The sequence below is a fragment of the Anolis carolinensis genome, chromosome 2 (genome assembly GCF_035594765.1).
Source record: "Anolis carolinensis isolate JA03-04 chromosome 2, rAnoCar3.1.pri, whole genome shotgun sequence".
Lineage (NCBI taxonomy): Eukaryota > Metazoa > Chordata > Lepidosauria > Squamata > Dactyloidae > Anolis > Anolis carolinensis.
In genome coordinates, this window is record NC_085842.1 from 19,748,585 (window position 1) to 19,762,685 (window position 14,101).

Genomic DNA, 14,101 nt, shown 5'->3' on the forward strand with positions numbered 1-14,101 from the left:
CCCACTGCACCACTGCAATATGATAGTCATGTTTAAATGTTTTAAAGGATTTCACATTGAGGAGGGAGCAAGGTTGTTTTCTGCTGTTCTGGAGACCCGGACACAAAGGATGGATTCAAAGCACAAGAAAAGAGGTTCCACCTGAATATTAGAAACAACTTACTGATTGTAAGAGCTGTTCAGCAGCGGAACAGGCTGCTGTTTCAGAATGTGGTGGAGTCTCCTTATCTAGGAAATTTTAAGCAGAGGCTAGATGGCCATCTGTCGGGGGGGGGGGGGGGCTTTGATTGTGCTTTTCCTGCATGTCAAAAGGGGTTGGACTGGATGGCCATGGAGGTCTCTTGCAACTCTTGATTCCCCAAATTCTCCATTTTTACTCAAACCCCAAAATCCTATTAACTAGTGTCCGAAAACAGTATGACCACCGTACCCAGTTTCAGCTACCCACATCTGACAAAATACGTCCTATGTAGGCATTTTATAGGTCTTCCAGGCAATTCTGTGATATGCTTCTGCTACAAGTAACTGTATAGTTATTTCAATAAGTTGTTGAAGGCTTTTATAGCCAGAATCACTGAGTTGCTGTGACTTTTGCAGGCTGTATGACCTTGTTCCAATAGCTTTCTCTCCTGATGTTTCACCAGCATCTGTGGCTGGCATCTTCAGAGGTTCTGTTGTCAGTAAGGCAAGCAGAGTGTGTGTGTGTGTGTGTGTGTGTGTGTATGTGTGTGTATTTGTGTGAAGATGCCAGCCACAGATGTAGGTGAAAAGTCAGGAGAGAATGCTACTGGAGCATGGGAATACAGTATACAGCATGGGAAACTCACAGCAACTCATTTCAATAAGGTTCACTATTATCCACAGATTACTGTTTCTACAATATTTTCCTAAACCAGGCATGGACAAACTTTGGCCCTCCAGGTGTTTTGGACTACAACTCCCACAATTCCTAACAGCTGGTAGGCTGTTAGGAATTGTGGAAGTTGTAGTCCAAAACACCTGAAGGGCCAAAGTTTGCCCATGCCTGCCATAGATGCTTGGGTTGCACTGTAATGGAGCTCTCCTCTCCATGAGAAATGGAAATAAGGATTTCCAACATTTGGCCTTTCTATGTCAAAAAGCTATTCATTTCGTTCTAAGCCAGTGGTTCTCAACCTACCTAATGCTGTGACCCCTTAATACAGTTCCTCATGTTGTGGTGGCCCCCAACCATAACATTATTTTCGTTGCTACTTCATAGCTGTAATTTTGCCACTGTTATGAATCGTAATGTAAATATCTGACATGCAGGATGTATTTCCATTCACTGGACCAAATTTGGCACAAATACCCGATATGCCCAAATTTGAATACTGGTGGGGTTGGGTGGGGGATTGATTTTGTCATTTGGGAGTTGTAGTTGCTGGGATTTATAGTTAACCTACAACCAAAGAGAATTCTGAACTCCACCAATGATGGAACTGAACCAAACTTGGCACACAGAACTCCCATGGCCAACAGAAAATACTGGAAGGGATTGGTGGGCATTGACCTTAAGTTTGGGAGTTCTAGTTCACCTACATCCAGAGAGCACTGTGGACTCAAACAATGATGAATTTTGACCAAACTTGGCACAAATACTCAATATGCCCAAATTTGAACACTGGTGGAGTTTGGGGAAAACAGACCTTGATATTTGGGAGTTGTAGTTGCCGGGATTTATAGTTCACCTACAATCAAAGAGCCCCTTGAACTCACCAATGATAGAATTGAGCCAAACTTCCCACACAGAAGCCCCATGACCAACAGAAAATACTGGTCTTTGGCGACCCATCTGACACCCCCCTCAAGGATCCTGACCCCCAGGTTGAGAAACGTTGATCTAAGCCCTGATGAAGCGGAAGCTCATCTGGTCTCTAGGAGGCAACTATAACTCCTTCTTGGAGGCCATCAATAAACTAATGACTAGCATGTTCCAAAGTTTCATTAGGTACTCCTACTCCATGTTCAATAATATGCATGGCGTCATTCACGGCGTACATTTTTTGATGTCCCAGGTACGATACACGTTGGTTTGGATCCAATTCGGGACACTGATGCTGCTTTCCCTCAAGGCGAATCCTCTGACGGAAAAGGCCAGGGGGTTCGGCAAAACTCCTGCCGAACTCTGAGATTTTGTGCCCCCTTTCCCCGACGTGGACCCTTTGATGGGAGGCCAGGTAGGTGCTCCGGCTGAAGCTGTTCCCGCACTGCAGGCACTTGTGGGGCTTCTCCCCTGTGTGGATGCGCTGGTGCGTGTTCAGGACGGCCTTCTGGCTGAAGCCCTTGCCGCACTCCTTGCAGACGTAGGGCTTCTCCCCGGTGTGGATCCTCCGGTGCTTCACCAGCGTGGAGAGGTCGCAGAAGCTCTTCCCGCAATAGGAGCAGCTGTAGGGTTTCTCCCCGGTGTGGATCCTTTGGTGAGCAGCCAGGAGGTCGCTCCGGCTGAAGCCCTTCCCGCACTCCGGGCATTTGTACGGCTTTTCCCCCGTGTGGACCCTGAAATGAATCTTCAGGCTCGACTTGTAGTTGAAGCCTTTCCCGCAGACGCTGCACTTGTATCTCCTTGTTTCGTTTGGTTTGCCTTCCGGGACGGCTGTGTTGTGGAACGAGACACCTGGACAAATGGAAGGGTTTTCCCTCCGTTTGTCTGTTTGGTGGGGTTTCACCCTCTTCTGAGAAGTAGCTTGACTTCCAAGGTTTTCATCCTGCTTTTTCTCAATCCTTTCTAATGGGACCTCTGAGGAAAGTTCTCTGTTGTTCTCATTTTGCTGAACATCACCTGGTGGGAAAAAGGGAGGGCTGGTAAGTGCAGAAGGGAGAAACACAGCTTTTCATGTTCCTTGATACATGTCTGGGTGTTGCTGTGTTTGGTAGTCCCTATGTAGACTTGTCCATAGCTGCATGGCATACGTTCCTCCAAGGGGAACTGAACCACCTAAACTGGGCTCTACAGACTCCACCACAGACATCAGAAGAGCTGCAAGGCCAAGAAGAAGCCACAAGAGGAAAGACAAAGATCCACCCAGAGGAAAAGTGTTTTTACCACACATCAAGGGAACCACTGACCACATAGGAAGATGATGAGAAACATAACCTACAATCTACAGACCCACTAAAAAAAATCCAACAAATGCTACATTCAGAAAAGGACAAGAGGTATCCTCTCACCTCTGCAGGAGTCTAGCATATACCATGTAGCTGTGGACAAGTCTACAGAGGGACCACCAAACATAGCAGCATTGCCCAAACACGGATCAAGGAACGTGAAAGGCACGGCAGACTGACTCAACCAGAGAGGTCAGCCATAGCAGAGCACTTGATGAATCAACCTGGACACAGAATATTATTTGAGAACACAAAAATGCAGGACCACTCTTACAACTACAATGTCAGGCTACACAGAGAAGCTATTGAAATCCACAAGTATGTGGATAATTTCAGCAGAACGGAAACCATGAAAATGAACAAAGTCTGGCCACCAGTATTTAAAAAACTCTAAAATCAGGACAGCAAATAAAGAACAACACTAAAAAAAAACGGGAATTTCAGACAGGGCCAGCTAACACCTCCCAAAAAAGGATTCCCTCAGGCAGGAATCAACCAGGTCTTGTATCTGCAACACCTGGCCTCTCTAAACGAATTCAAGTCCCCAGGGCCAGATCAGCTACATCCAAGAGTATTGAAGGAACTAACGGAAGTTATTTCAGAACCACTGGCATTCATCTTCGAGAGTTCTTGGAGAACAGGAGAAGTCCCAGCAGATTGGAGGAGGGCGAATGTGGTCCCTATCTTCAAGAAGGGAAAAAAGAACGACCCAAACAATTACCGTCCGGTCAGCCTCACATCAATACCAGGCAAGATTCTGGAAAAGATCATTAAGGAAGTGGTCTGCGAACACTTAGAAAAAAATGCGGTCATTGCTAATAGTCAACACGGATTTACCAAAAACAAGTCATGCCAGACTAATCTGATCTCTTTTTTCCATAGAGTTACGAGTTAGGTCGATACAGGGAATGCTGTGGATGTAGCCTACCTGGATTTCAGAAAGGCCTTCGACAAAGTCCCCCACGACCTTCTGGCAAACAAACTAGTAAAATGTGGGCTAGTTCAACAGGGACAAATGCAAGATACTTCACTTCGGCAGAAAAAATGGAAATCAGAGATACAGAATGGGGGACGCCTGGCTTGACAGCAGTGTGTGCGAAAAAGACCTTGGAGTCCTCGTGGACAACAAGTTAAACATGAGCCAACAATGTGATGCGGCAGCTAAAAAAGCCAATGGGATTCTGGCCTGCATCAATAGGGGAATAGCGTCTAGATCCAGGGAAGTCATGCTCCCCCTCTATTCTGCCTTGGTCAGACCACACCTGGAATACTGTGTCCAATTTTGGGCACCGCAGTTGAAGGGAGATGTTGACAAGCTGGAAAGCGTCCAGAGGAGGGCGACTAAAATGACTAAGGGTCTGGAGAACAAGCCCTATGAGGAGCGGCTTAAAGAGCTGGGCATGTTTAGCCTGCAGAAGAGAAGGCTGAGAGGAGCCATGTACAAATACGTGAAGGGAAGTCATAGGGAGGAGGGAGCAAGCTTGTTTTCTGCTGCCCTGCAGACTAGGACACGGAACAATGGCTTCAAACTACAGGAAAGGAGATTCCACCTGAACATCAGGAAGAACTTCCTCACTGTGAGAGCTGTTCGGCAGTGGAACTCTCTCCCCCACACTGTGGTGAAGGCTCCTTCTTTGGAGGCTTTTAAGCAAAGCCTGGATGGCCATCTGTCGGGGGTGCTTTGAATGCGATTTCCTGCTTCTTAGCGGGGGGTTGGACTAGATGGCCCATGAGGTCTCTTCCAACTCTACTATTCTATGATTCTATGATTCTATGCAAGGCCATTAAATGCTACTCAAGGTGATTAATTGTAACATTCACACTTTCCTCCAGCAGACAGGAGTTCTTTCTCCCACCCTGGACCTTCCACAGATATATAAACCTCACTTGCCTAGTTTCCAACATACCTCACAACCTCTAAGGATGACTGCCATAGATGTGGGTAAAATGTCTGGAGAGAACATGGCCATACAGCCCAGAAAACTCACAGCAACCCAGTGATTCTGGCCATGAAAGCCTTTGACAACACACAGCTTATTTTCTCTAGAATGTTCTGTGAGTATCCTCATAAAGCCCAAATGCAGTAGGCTCCCCCAATATATTCTGAGGTTAGAGAGCAGGAGCACCACTTAAGTAGAAAAGTGCTATTTTCACCTGGAAGAACACGTTTCGAGAAGAAAAGAAAAGTCAAGATGATCATAGAATTACACTAGGGAACCTACAAATATCTAGAAACGTGTTCTCTCGATGAACTTCTAGGTCATCCATTGAGACTCTAAAGCAGGCATGGGCCAACTTTGGTCCTCCAGGTGTTTTGCACTTCAACTCCCACAATTCCTAACAGCCAGTAGGATTGCAACCAGCTGTTAGGAATTGTGGAAGTTGAAGTCCAAAACACCTGGAGGGCCAAAGTTGGTCCATGCCTATGCCTGCTCTGAGGTCAACTTTTGGTTATTCTCAGGCTAGCAGATTCATGGAGCCACCCATGTGCCTATCCTGAATCTTAATCCTGAGCTACTGTGGAGCCTCAGTATTGGGGGAACAGCAGAACAGCAAATATATAAATAAAATAAATAAATATTAAGAAGATTTACATTTCTGAATTGTTTCATAGTCTTCACCAGAATCCTATGTCACTTGAATCTAATTTTATGTATACTTAACTGAGTAGCAGAGGTTAATAAATACAAAGACGTGTATCAGGACACCAGTAAGTCACTTTGCTGGCTCCCCAACATAGCAACGTCATAACAACCCTCTAGGGCAGTGGTTCTCAACCTATGGTCCGTGGACCACCAGTGATCCCCAAGAACTAAAATATGGTTTGCGGCCCTCACTGTTAGTACAGTACCGTTGCAACGAGAGTGGCTGGTTTCGCGAAACCTTCTTATAGTGCCGAGGCAACGGGGATGTCGGGAGGGGAGAAGCTGGCTACCAACAAAAGGCACAACAAAAAGCCTCCTGAATGCTGCTTCTCCTCCTCCTCCCTCCCCCTGAGCAGTGCCATTCCATGTGGAAGCGGGGGAGCCTTGGTGTCTTTGTTTTTAGGCCTGTTCCTGGGGTTATTTGGGGTGCTGATTCAGAAAATTGCATTGAATAGACCACATCAGTTCTAGATGATTAAATATGGTTGTCTGTGGGCAAGCAGATGGCAACTACTGGGTGGCACATGTTCCGTAACAGAAACTAGAGCTGATGTGATCTATCTAATGCAGTTTTCTGAATCAGCACCCCAAATAACCAAACTGAATCTAAAGTTGATCAGAAACTGATTCGTAACCCTTGTGGTACTAATGTTGGAGAGTGGTCCCCAGTCAAAGTAGTTCCTAGTCAAAAAAAGGTTGGGAACCGCTGCTCTACGGGATATGGATATTGCAGAAGTCCTTGACTATATATTGTTGAAGGCTTTCACAGCTGGAATCTCTGGGGTGCTGTGTGGTTTCTGAGCTGTATGGCCGTATTCTAGCAACATTTTTTCCTGACGTTTCACTTGCATCTGTGGCTGGCATCTTCAGAGGATCCTCTGAAGATGCCAGCCACAGAGGTAGGCAAAAAGTCAGGAGAAAATGCTGCTAGAATACAGCCATACAGCCAGGAAACCACACAGCACCTCAGTCCTTAACTATATTTCGCACAGACATAGGTCTGCTGACAAAGACTTAAGTCTCACCCATGCTTTTACTCACCACACAAGATGAAGTTTCCAGAGTCAGCCTCCTGCTTGACCACGACACTCAGGGGTCTCTTTTCCCCTTCGGATGTTGCAGGCTCTGCTTCAACCAGAGAGATGCTTGTGGGTGCCAAGGGTGGCACTGCTGTCACCACCTGAAATAGCAGGGAGGATTACAACATGAACTGGGTCCAAGGAACAGGGAGAACTGGCAACATCAAAGGAAGAAGCAAGGCCTGGCTTTGCCTCTTATCCCCTGGCAATGAGTCATGTCCCCCACCATACAAGAAAGTGGCAGATTTGGTTAGTCAGAGGGTACAACTCTAAAGACCGGGGTTCAAATCCACACTGGATAACCTTGGGCAAGTCACTTTCTCTCAGCCCCAGACGGAAGCAATGGCAAATCTCTTCTGAATTAATCTTGCTGAGAAAACCCCATGATAGCGCCACCCTAGGGTCACCAAGAGTCAGAAACAAATAGAAGGCACATAATACCCTGTTTCCCCTAAAATAAGACATCCCCAGAAAATAAGACCTAGTAGAGGTTTTGCTGAATTGCTAAATATAAGGCCTCCCCCTAAAGTAACACCTAGCAAAGTTTTTGTTTGGAAGCATGCCCAACGAACAGAACACCAAAGCATGCAGGATCGGTAAATGTACGTACCATAGAGTGTTGCACATGGAAATAATGGTAGTAACAAGAAATTCTTGATAGGATTCACAGTTTGTCTGGTTATGCTAGCTTGTGATGACAACCACTGTACAGTATATAATAAATGTTCATTTTTTTGTTCAACAATAAATGTGAATTCTTCTTCATGGAAAACTAAGACATCCCCTGAAAATAAGACCTAACTCATCTTTGGGAGCAAAAATTAATATAAGACACTGTCTTATTTTCAGGGAAACACGGTAGGTACATCTGGATCTGTTTAGCCTACAGAAGAGAAAATTAGGAGACATGATAGCCATGTATAAATATGTGAAAAGATGTCATAAAGAAGAGGGAGCAGGTTGCTTTCTGCTGCCCCGAAAACTAGGACTAGGAGCAATGGGTTCAAATTACAGGAAAGGAGATTCCACCTGAACATTAGGAAGAACTTCCTAACTGTGAGAAGAGCTGTTCAGCAGTGGAACTCTCTGCCTCAGAGTGTGGAGGAAGCTTTAAAACAGAAGCTGGATGGCCACCTGTCAGGGGTACTTTGATTGTGCTTCTGCATGGCAAGGGGTTGAATTAGATGGTCCACGTGGTCTCTTCCAACTTTATGATTGTATGATTCCATGAACAACAACAACAACAACAACAACAACAAGGCCACTATGGAGGAAGAAATGCAATATCACTTTTTGGGGATTGAAAAAATCCTCACAGATGATCACCCAGCCTCTGCTGAAAAACCTCCAGAGAAGGAAACTCCACCACACTCCCAGGCAGCAGTATATTCCACTGCCTAACAACTTCTACTCTCAGAAAGTTCACTAGAAACCTTTTTTCCCCCTGAAATCTGAATCCATTGCTTCATTGTGTCCTAGTCTCCAGAGCCCCTTCCTCAATGTGACATCCTTCCAAATATTTAAGTAGGGACTTCAAGTTTCCTCTCAACCTTCTCTTCTCCAAACTAAACATCCCAAGCTCCCCTCGGCTGTTCTTCATAGGTTTCCAAACCTCTGACCATTCCAGTTGCCCTCCTCTGGACACCTTCCAGTTTATCAACATCCTTCTTGAATTGCTTTGCCCAGAACTGGACACAGTGTGATTCCAGGTGATGTACGGCCAAAGCAAAACAGAATGAGATTATGACTTACTTCAATGTAAACACTATATTCCTATTGATGCAGCCTAGAATTTTGTTGGAATTCAACTCCACACTGCCCATGCCTCCAGTCCTCAATGAGGAGTAGTTAGTTTAGAATAGGCTGAGGGAAATCCCTTCCCTCCATCTTCTGAATGACAGCTGGAATGTATCTCTTTCTTTTCTTCTCTCCATTTCTGCTCTCATTATGTAGGATGGCTACTTTGCAGGTGCATGTCTTTTGTGTTTGACTTCTACTTTTAGTGTGTGCTGTCTGTATTGAGATCTCTCTCTCTGCTTGTGTGTCAGGAAAGATGTAGCAAGTGGAGATTTTCCCCTCTCTTTTGAACCCTAGAAGAGATGGGGTTAGTTAGGGTAGCTAGGACACGGTTATTTACTATTAAGACATGCAGTTATTCTTTTTCTCGTAAATAAACCTTTTGTGATTTTAGAGACAGAACTTTGCATGTTTGCCTCCTAAGCTCTAAATTCTTTACAGCCACATGGCACTTCACACTCTGCTTGCTGTGAGCTGAATGCTCAACCATAAGTGTCCTGTCTTTGCATATTTTGGGATGCTCTGCTGTTTTTGGGTAGTTTTCCCTAACAGAATTGTGTTGGATTTTTAAGCTGCTCCTGTTCAACAATAAAGTAGATATACCGTATATACTCGAAGATAAGCCAAGTTTTTCAGCCCTTTTATGAGCTGAAAAAGCCTCTCTCGGCTTAACCCCAACCGGGGAGCCTGGAGGCCATTGCTTGCAATATGCGATATATTTCTCTCCTCCCTTATCAGTGTGTTTTATTTTCCAGTTCCTCCATTGCTCTTAACCAAGGGAATGTTTTGAAAAGGGAAAGGAGGGGGAGAGAGGCCTTGCAAGTCAGGAAGAAAAATATATATCCATTAATCTTATAAAAGCATTTTCCCCTGAAATATTTGTTGAACTCTTCTACAGATATATAGGCATTGACCCCCCTGCATGCATTTGCAATTCTTATGTACTTAGAAATCTGTATCTATCCATATACATTAATTTTATATATGAATTTTCCCTTCACATGTTTGCAGGTCTTTGCAAATCCTATATACATGTAGATCCATGCACCTGTATATCTGTATCTATATATACTGTATGTATATATGTGTGTGTGTGTATATATATATATATATACACACACACACACACACCTATATATATATATATATATATATATATACACACACACACACACACACACACACACATATATATATATATACACACACACACACACACACACACACACACACACACACATTATTTAACCTACTGATGCTTTGATTAATGTAATTTTTATTGGTATCTATTTTTATTTTGAAATTTACCAGTAGCTGCTTAATTTCTCACCCTTGGCTTATACTTGGGTCAATAAGTTATTCCAGATTTTAGTGATAAAATTAGATGCCTTGGCTTATATTGAGGTCAGCTTATACTCGAGTATATACGGTAACTGATTTTAATGTTTAATGTTTTTAATATTGTAATGTTTGTGTATATTTATAATTATTTTATATCCCAATATGGAATGCTTGCTGTATATATGTTGTGCTCCGCTCTGAGTCCCCTTCGGGGTGTGAAGGGTGGAATATATATATAAATAACAATGAGATTCGGCACCAAAACCAGCAAATATGGAGGGAGAGCTGTTTACGTCACTCCTGCTGGACGGTAGTGCAAAATAGATGGGTGAAGACCCCCTCACCTGCTGCTCCCATCGCAAAGACTCTCTCTGCATCCAAAGAAAGTCCTCAGCCAGGGCCACCGCCTGGGCGCAGGTCTCGGGGCCTCGTTCCCGGACCCAGTTCTGGATCTCTGGGGGAAGGACCATCAAGAACTGCTCCAGGACCAGCAGCTCCAGGATCTGCTCCTTGGAGTGCCTCTCCACCTTCAGCCACCGCCGGCAAAGCTCCTGGAGTCGGCCGTAAACCCCCCTTGGCCCCTCGGCCTCCTGGTAGCGGAAATGCCGGAAGTGCTGACGCTGCTTCTCTCGCCTGGTGGCATCTCCTCGCAAGATGGAGGCCTTCACCTTCTCATAATCCTTCCGCTCTTGACCTTCAAGGCAGCTGAAGGCCTGCTCAGCTTCCCCGCTGAGTGCCGGCAGGAGTCGGGTCACCCACTCCTCCCTGGGCCACCGGCAGGCTTCAGCCACCTGCTCAAAGGCGGCCAGAAAGGCCTTGGCGTCGTCCCACGGAGAAGGCTCTGTGGGTATCGATGGGACATCCATCGGGGACTCTACGGTCCTCAGGAACTCCTGCCACTGGAGCTCCCATTGATGACGCCGATGCTCGCTGGATTCCTGTTTAATCTCCTCCCCGGGCTTCCTCTGGAGAAATTCTCGGATATGTTTCTCCTGGAGAAGATGAGGGGCCAACTCCGTGGCCATGTTTCCACCTTCTTTGGAAAGGGATGCTTCTTCTCATGCAAGAAACAGCCTCAGCAGAAGGTATCCTGCAAACAGAGCACAGACGGGGAGAACGGAATGGAAATTCCTCTTGATCTTGGCGACAGAAATATATCCTGTACAACGTCGGATATTCTGAAAGGAAATGGGAATAAAGATAATTCAGAAAAAAGGAAAGGGGAGCTACAAAAACCTACGTAGGCTATCCCTTGTGTATCCATTTATTTACTTATTTAAACACTGGTATCTATCAAGCATGGGCAAACTTTGGTCCTCCAGGTGTTTTGGACTTCAACTCCCACAATCCCTAACTGCCTCAGACCCTTTCCTTTTCCTCCTCCCCAGTCTGGAGAGACGAAGTTTGCCAAGGCCTGCAGTAAATGCACCCTAGCTCTTTCTTGTTATGGATTGATGATGATAAATGGAAGCTCTTACGTGTGCCCGCGATCCAGAGTCACCCACAGAACAATAACATGCCACTCAGGTTTGCAGAATAAAAAAACACAGGAACTTTACTGATTCTATGAGATCAAAACAGTAGTATTTACAGTGGTCCCTCTGATCACTTACAGAAGTCCACAGTCATAAACAGTCCTTTCTCAGTCCACAGTCTCAGCAGCCAAACAAGCCTCAAAGTAGCAAGGCCTCTCTGAGTACACACTGCTCTCTAGCAGTACTCAGCCAGCACTGAAAAACTTGTCCAAACTGGTTCTGCAGCAGCAGAATGGAAACAGTATCAAAATCAATCCCCAGGTCTTTGCAGGCTCAGCCAATCAGCTTCATGCACTTCTTTTTCAGTTAATAATAATAATAATAATCATAAAATAACAACTTTATTTTTGTATCCCGCCACCATCTCCCGGCAGGGACTCGGGGCAGCTTATATAGGGCCAAGCCTAATAACACAATTAAAATAGAGTAGACAAAAACATAATGCACAATTCACAGTACAACATAGGTAAAAACAGCAATACAATATAAAACAAATATTATAACAGTAGTTGATAATATCAACCAACCACAGGCATAATTTCTATCATCTTCATGGGAGGGGAGACTGAAAACAGCAATACAAAATAGGATAATGTTTAAAGTGCATAAAAGATAGGGACCTAATCAGGTGCAGGATCGATTATTAATAATATTATTTGGAGCTGGAGCTGGATTAACACACACAGCGCAGTATCTTTGCAAACCATGACATTTCTCTCCCCTTCCTGTTCTCTGGAGCCAAGCCTTCTCCCCTCCGGAAAAGGGAATGGGAATGCAATTGAGTGCAAGAATACTGGAGAATGACTGAAGGAGAAATCAACAGAATGTTAAATCTACAAATAATAATAGTTAATAGAAATGTACTACATGCAAGGATAATAGGAGTGAAGAATATACAGAAAGGAAAATTGGTTGACAAATTAATAGCGTGTGCACAAATTGTTTTAGTGAGAGGTTGGAAAGATTAAAAACTGGACTCTGATGAATTGGTATAAGTATATACAGTACAGTCTCATTTATCCAACCTTTGTTTATCCAACGTTCTTTATTATCCAATGCACTTTGCCTTTTAGTAGTCAATGTTTTTGTAGTTGATTTTTCAAAACATTGTGTAGTTTTGGTACTAAATGTGTAAATACAGTAATTACTACATAACGGTATCGTGTATTGAACTGCTTTTTTCTGTCCATTTGCTGTAAAACATGATGTTTTGGTGCTTAATTTGTAAAATCATAACGTAATTTGACATTTAATAAGCTTTTACTTAATCCCTCCTTATTATCCAACATTTTTGCTTATCCAATGTTCTGCCGGCCCATTTATGTTGGATAAGTGAAACTCTACTGTACTTATTATGTTAAATATGGAAATAATAAATTGCACATGGAACAATATATATAAAATTGAAAAGGTTACAATAATTAAGAGGATATGGGTACCAGTCAGGAATTATTTAGAGAATGTGCTAAGAGGTGGAGTGGAAAAATTAAGATTGAGATTGATATTTCAAATGTAACTTCTGTAGTTTGTGGTGTAAATTGTGTGTACAAGGAGGGAAGGGGGGAGTGGGATAAAACAATAAAACAATAAAGAAAAGGCACTGCAAAGTAATTCTTTTGCAAAGAAAAGGCACTGCAAAGAGAAGTCAGCCATAGCGGAACACTTGATGAACCAACCTGCACACAGCATATTAATGGAGAACACAGCAATGCTGGACCACTCTCACAACCATCATGTCAGATGACACAGAGAAGCCATTGAAATCCACAAGCATGTGGACAATTTCAACAGAAAGGAGGAAACCATGCACATGAACAAAATCTGGCTGCCAGTATTAAAAATTTCTACAATTAAGACAGTAAATAAAGAGCAACTTTCAGAAAACAGAGGGATTCCAGACATGATTTAATCAGGGCCAGCTAACACCTCCCAACAAAGGATTCCCACAGGTAGTAAACAACCAGAACTTGAAACTGAATGGCTATTCAATGCTAATCAAGGTGGTTAATGGCAACATTTACACTTGCCTTCAATAGACAAGATTTATTTCTTCCACCCTGGATTTTCCATAGATACATAAACCCCACTTGCTTAGTTTCCAAAAGACCTCACAACCTCTGAGGATGCCTGCCATAGATGTGGGCGAAACGTCAGGAGAGAATGCTTCTGGAACATGGCCATACAGCCCGGAAAACTCACAGCAACCCAGTGATTCCGGCCATGAAAGCCTTTGACAACTCTCCTTCAAAGGCGTCCCTCCCTTCCTCTCCTTCTGACCCCTTTAAGAAATGCCACTCACCCCAAAAGTCTCTCCAGGCGACTCCCTGCCCAGGGGAGGAGGCACGAGACAGGAAAAGGCTTGCCCAGGGCTCAAAAAGGGACCCTCTAGGAAGCTGGATTTTCTCTCCCTCTCTTTCTTTCCTCTTTTGCAAGCTCCAATTAATATTTGTGCCAAAGGCAGGCTCTCCTTCCCATGGTGCAGATACGTAAGGTCTTGTCTCCGGTCCGGGGTTTTGCTGCAAAAGAAACACAAAACTTGGATCTTTTGCTTCCTGTTTGTTTGGCACAAAAGTCCTGG

The 14,101-nt window shown here is 44.2% G+C and overlaps 1 protein-coding gene across 1 annotated transcript in view; it reads right to left on the bottom strand.

Moving 5' to 3' along the window:
* LOC100559755 (zinc finger protein with KRAB and SCAN domains 7) overlaps window positions 1-14,036 on the bottom strand; it is a 53,101-nt gene extending 39,065 nt beyond the window's left edge. Inside the window, exons 1-4 of the mRNA XM_062969292.1 lie at window positions 13,823-14,036; window positions 10,333-11,166; window positions 6,813-6,951; window positions 1,946-2,800 (exon numbers count right to left, since the gene is read on the bottom strand). Coding sequence (XP_062825362.1) covers window positions 1,946-2,800; window positions 6,813-6,951; window positions 10,333-11,013 — 1,675 coding nt within the window. The 5' untranslated portion in view covers window positions 11,014-11,166; window positions 13,823-14,036. The remainder of the gene's footprint in view (window positions 1-1,945; window positions 2,801-6,812; window positions 6,952-10,332; window positions 11,167-13,822) is intronic.
* Between the last annotated feature and the right edge of the window lie 65 nt (window positions 14,037-14,101).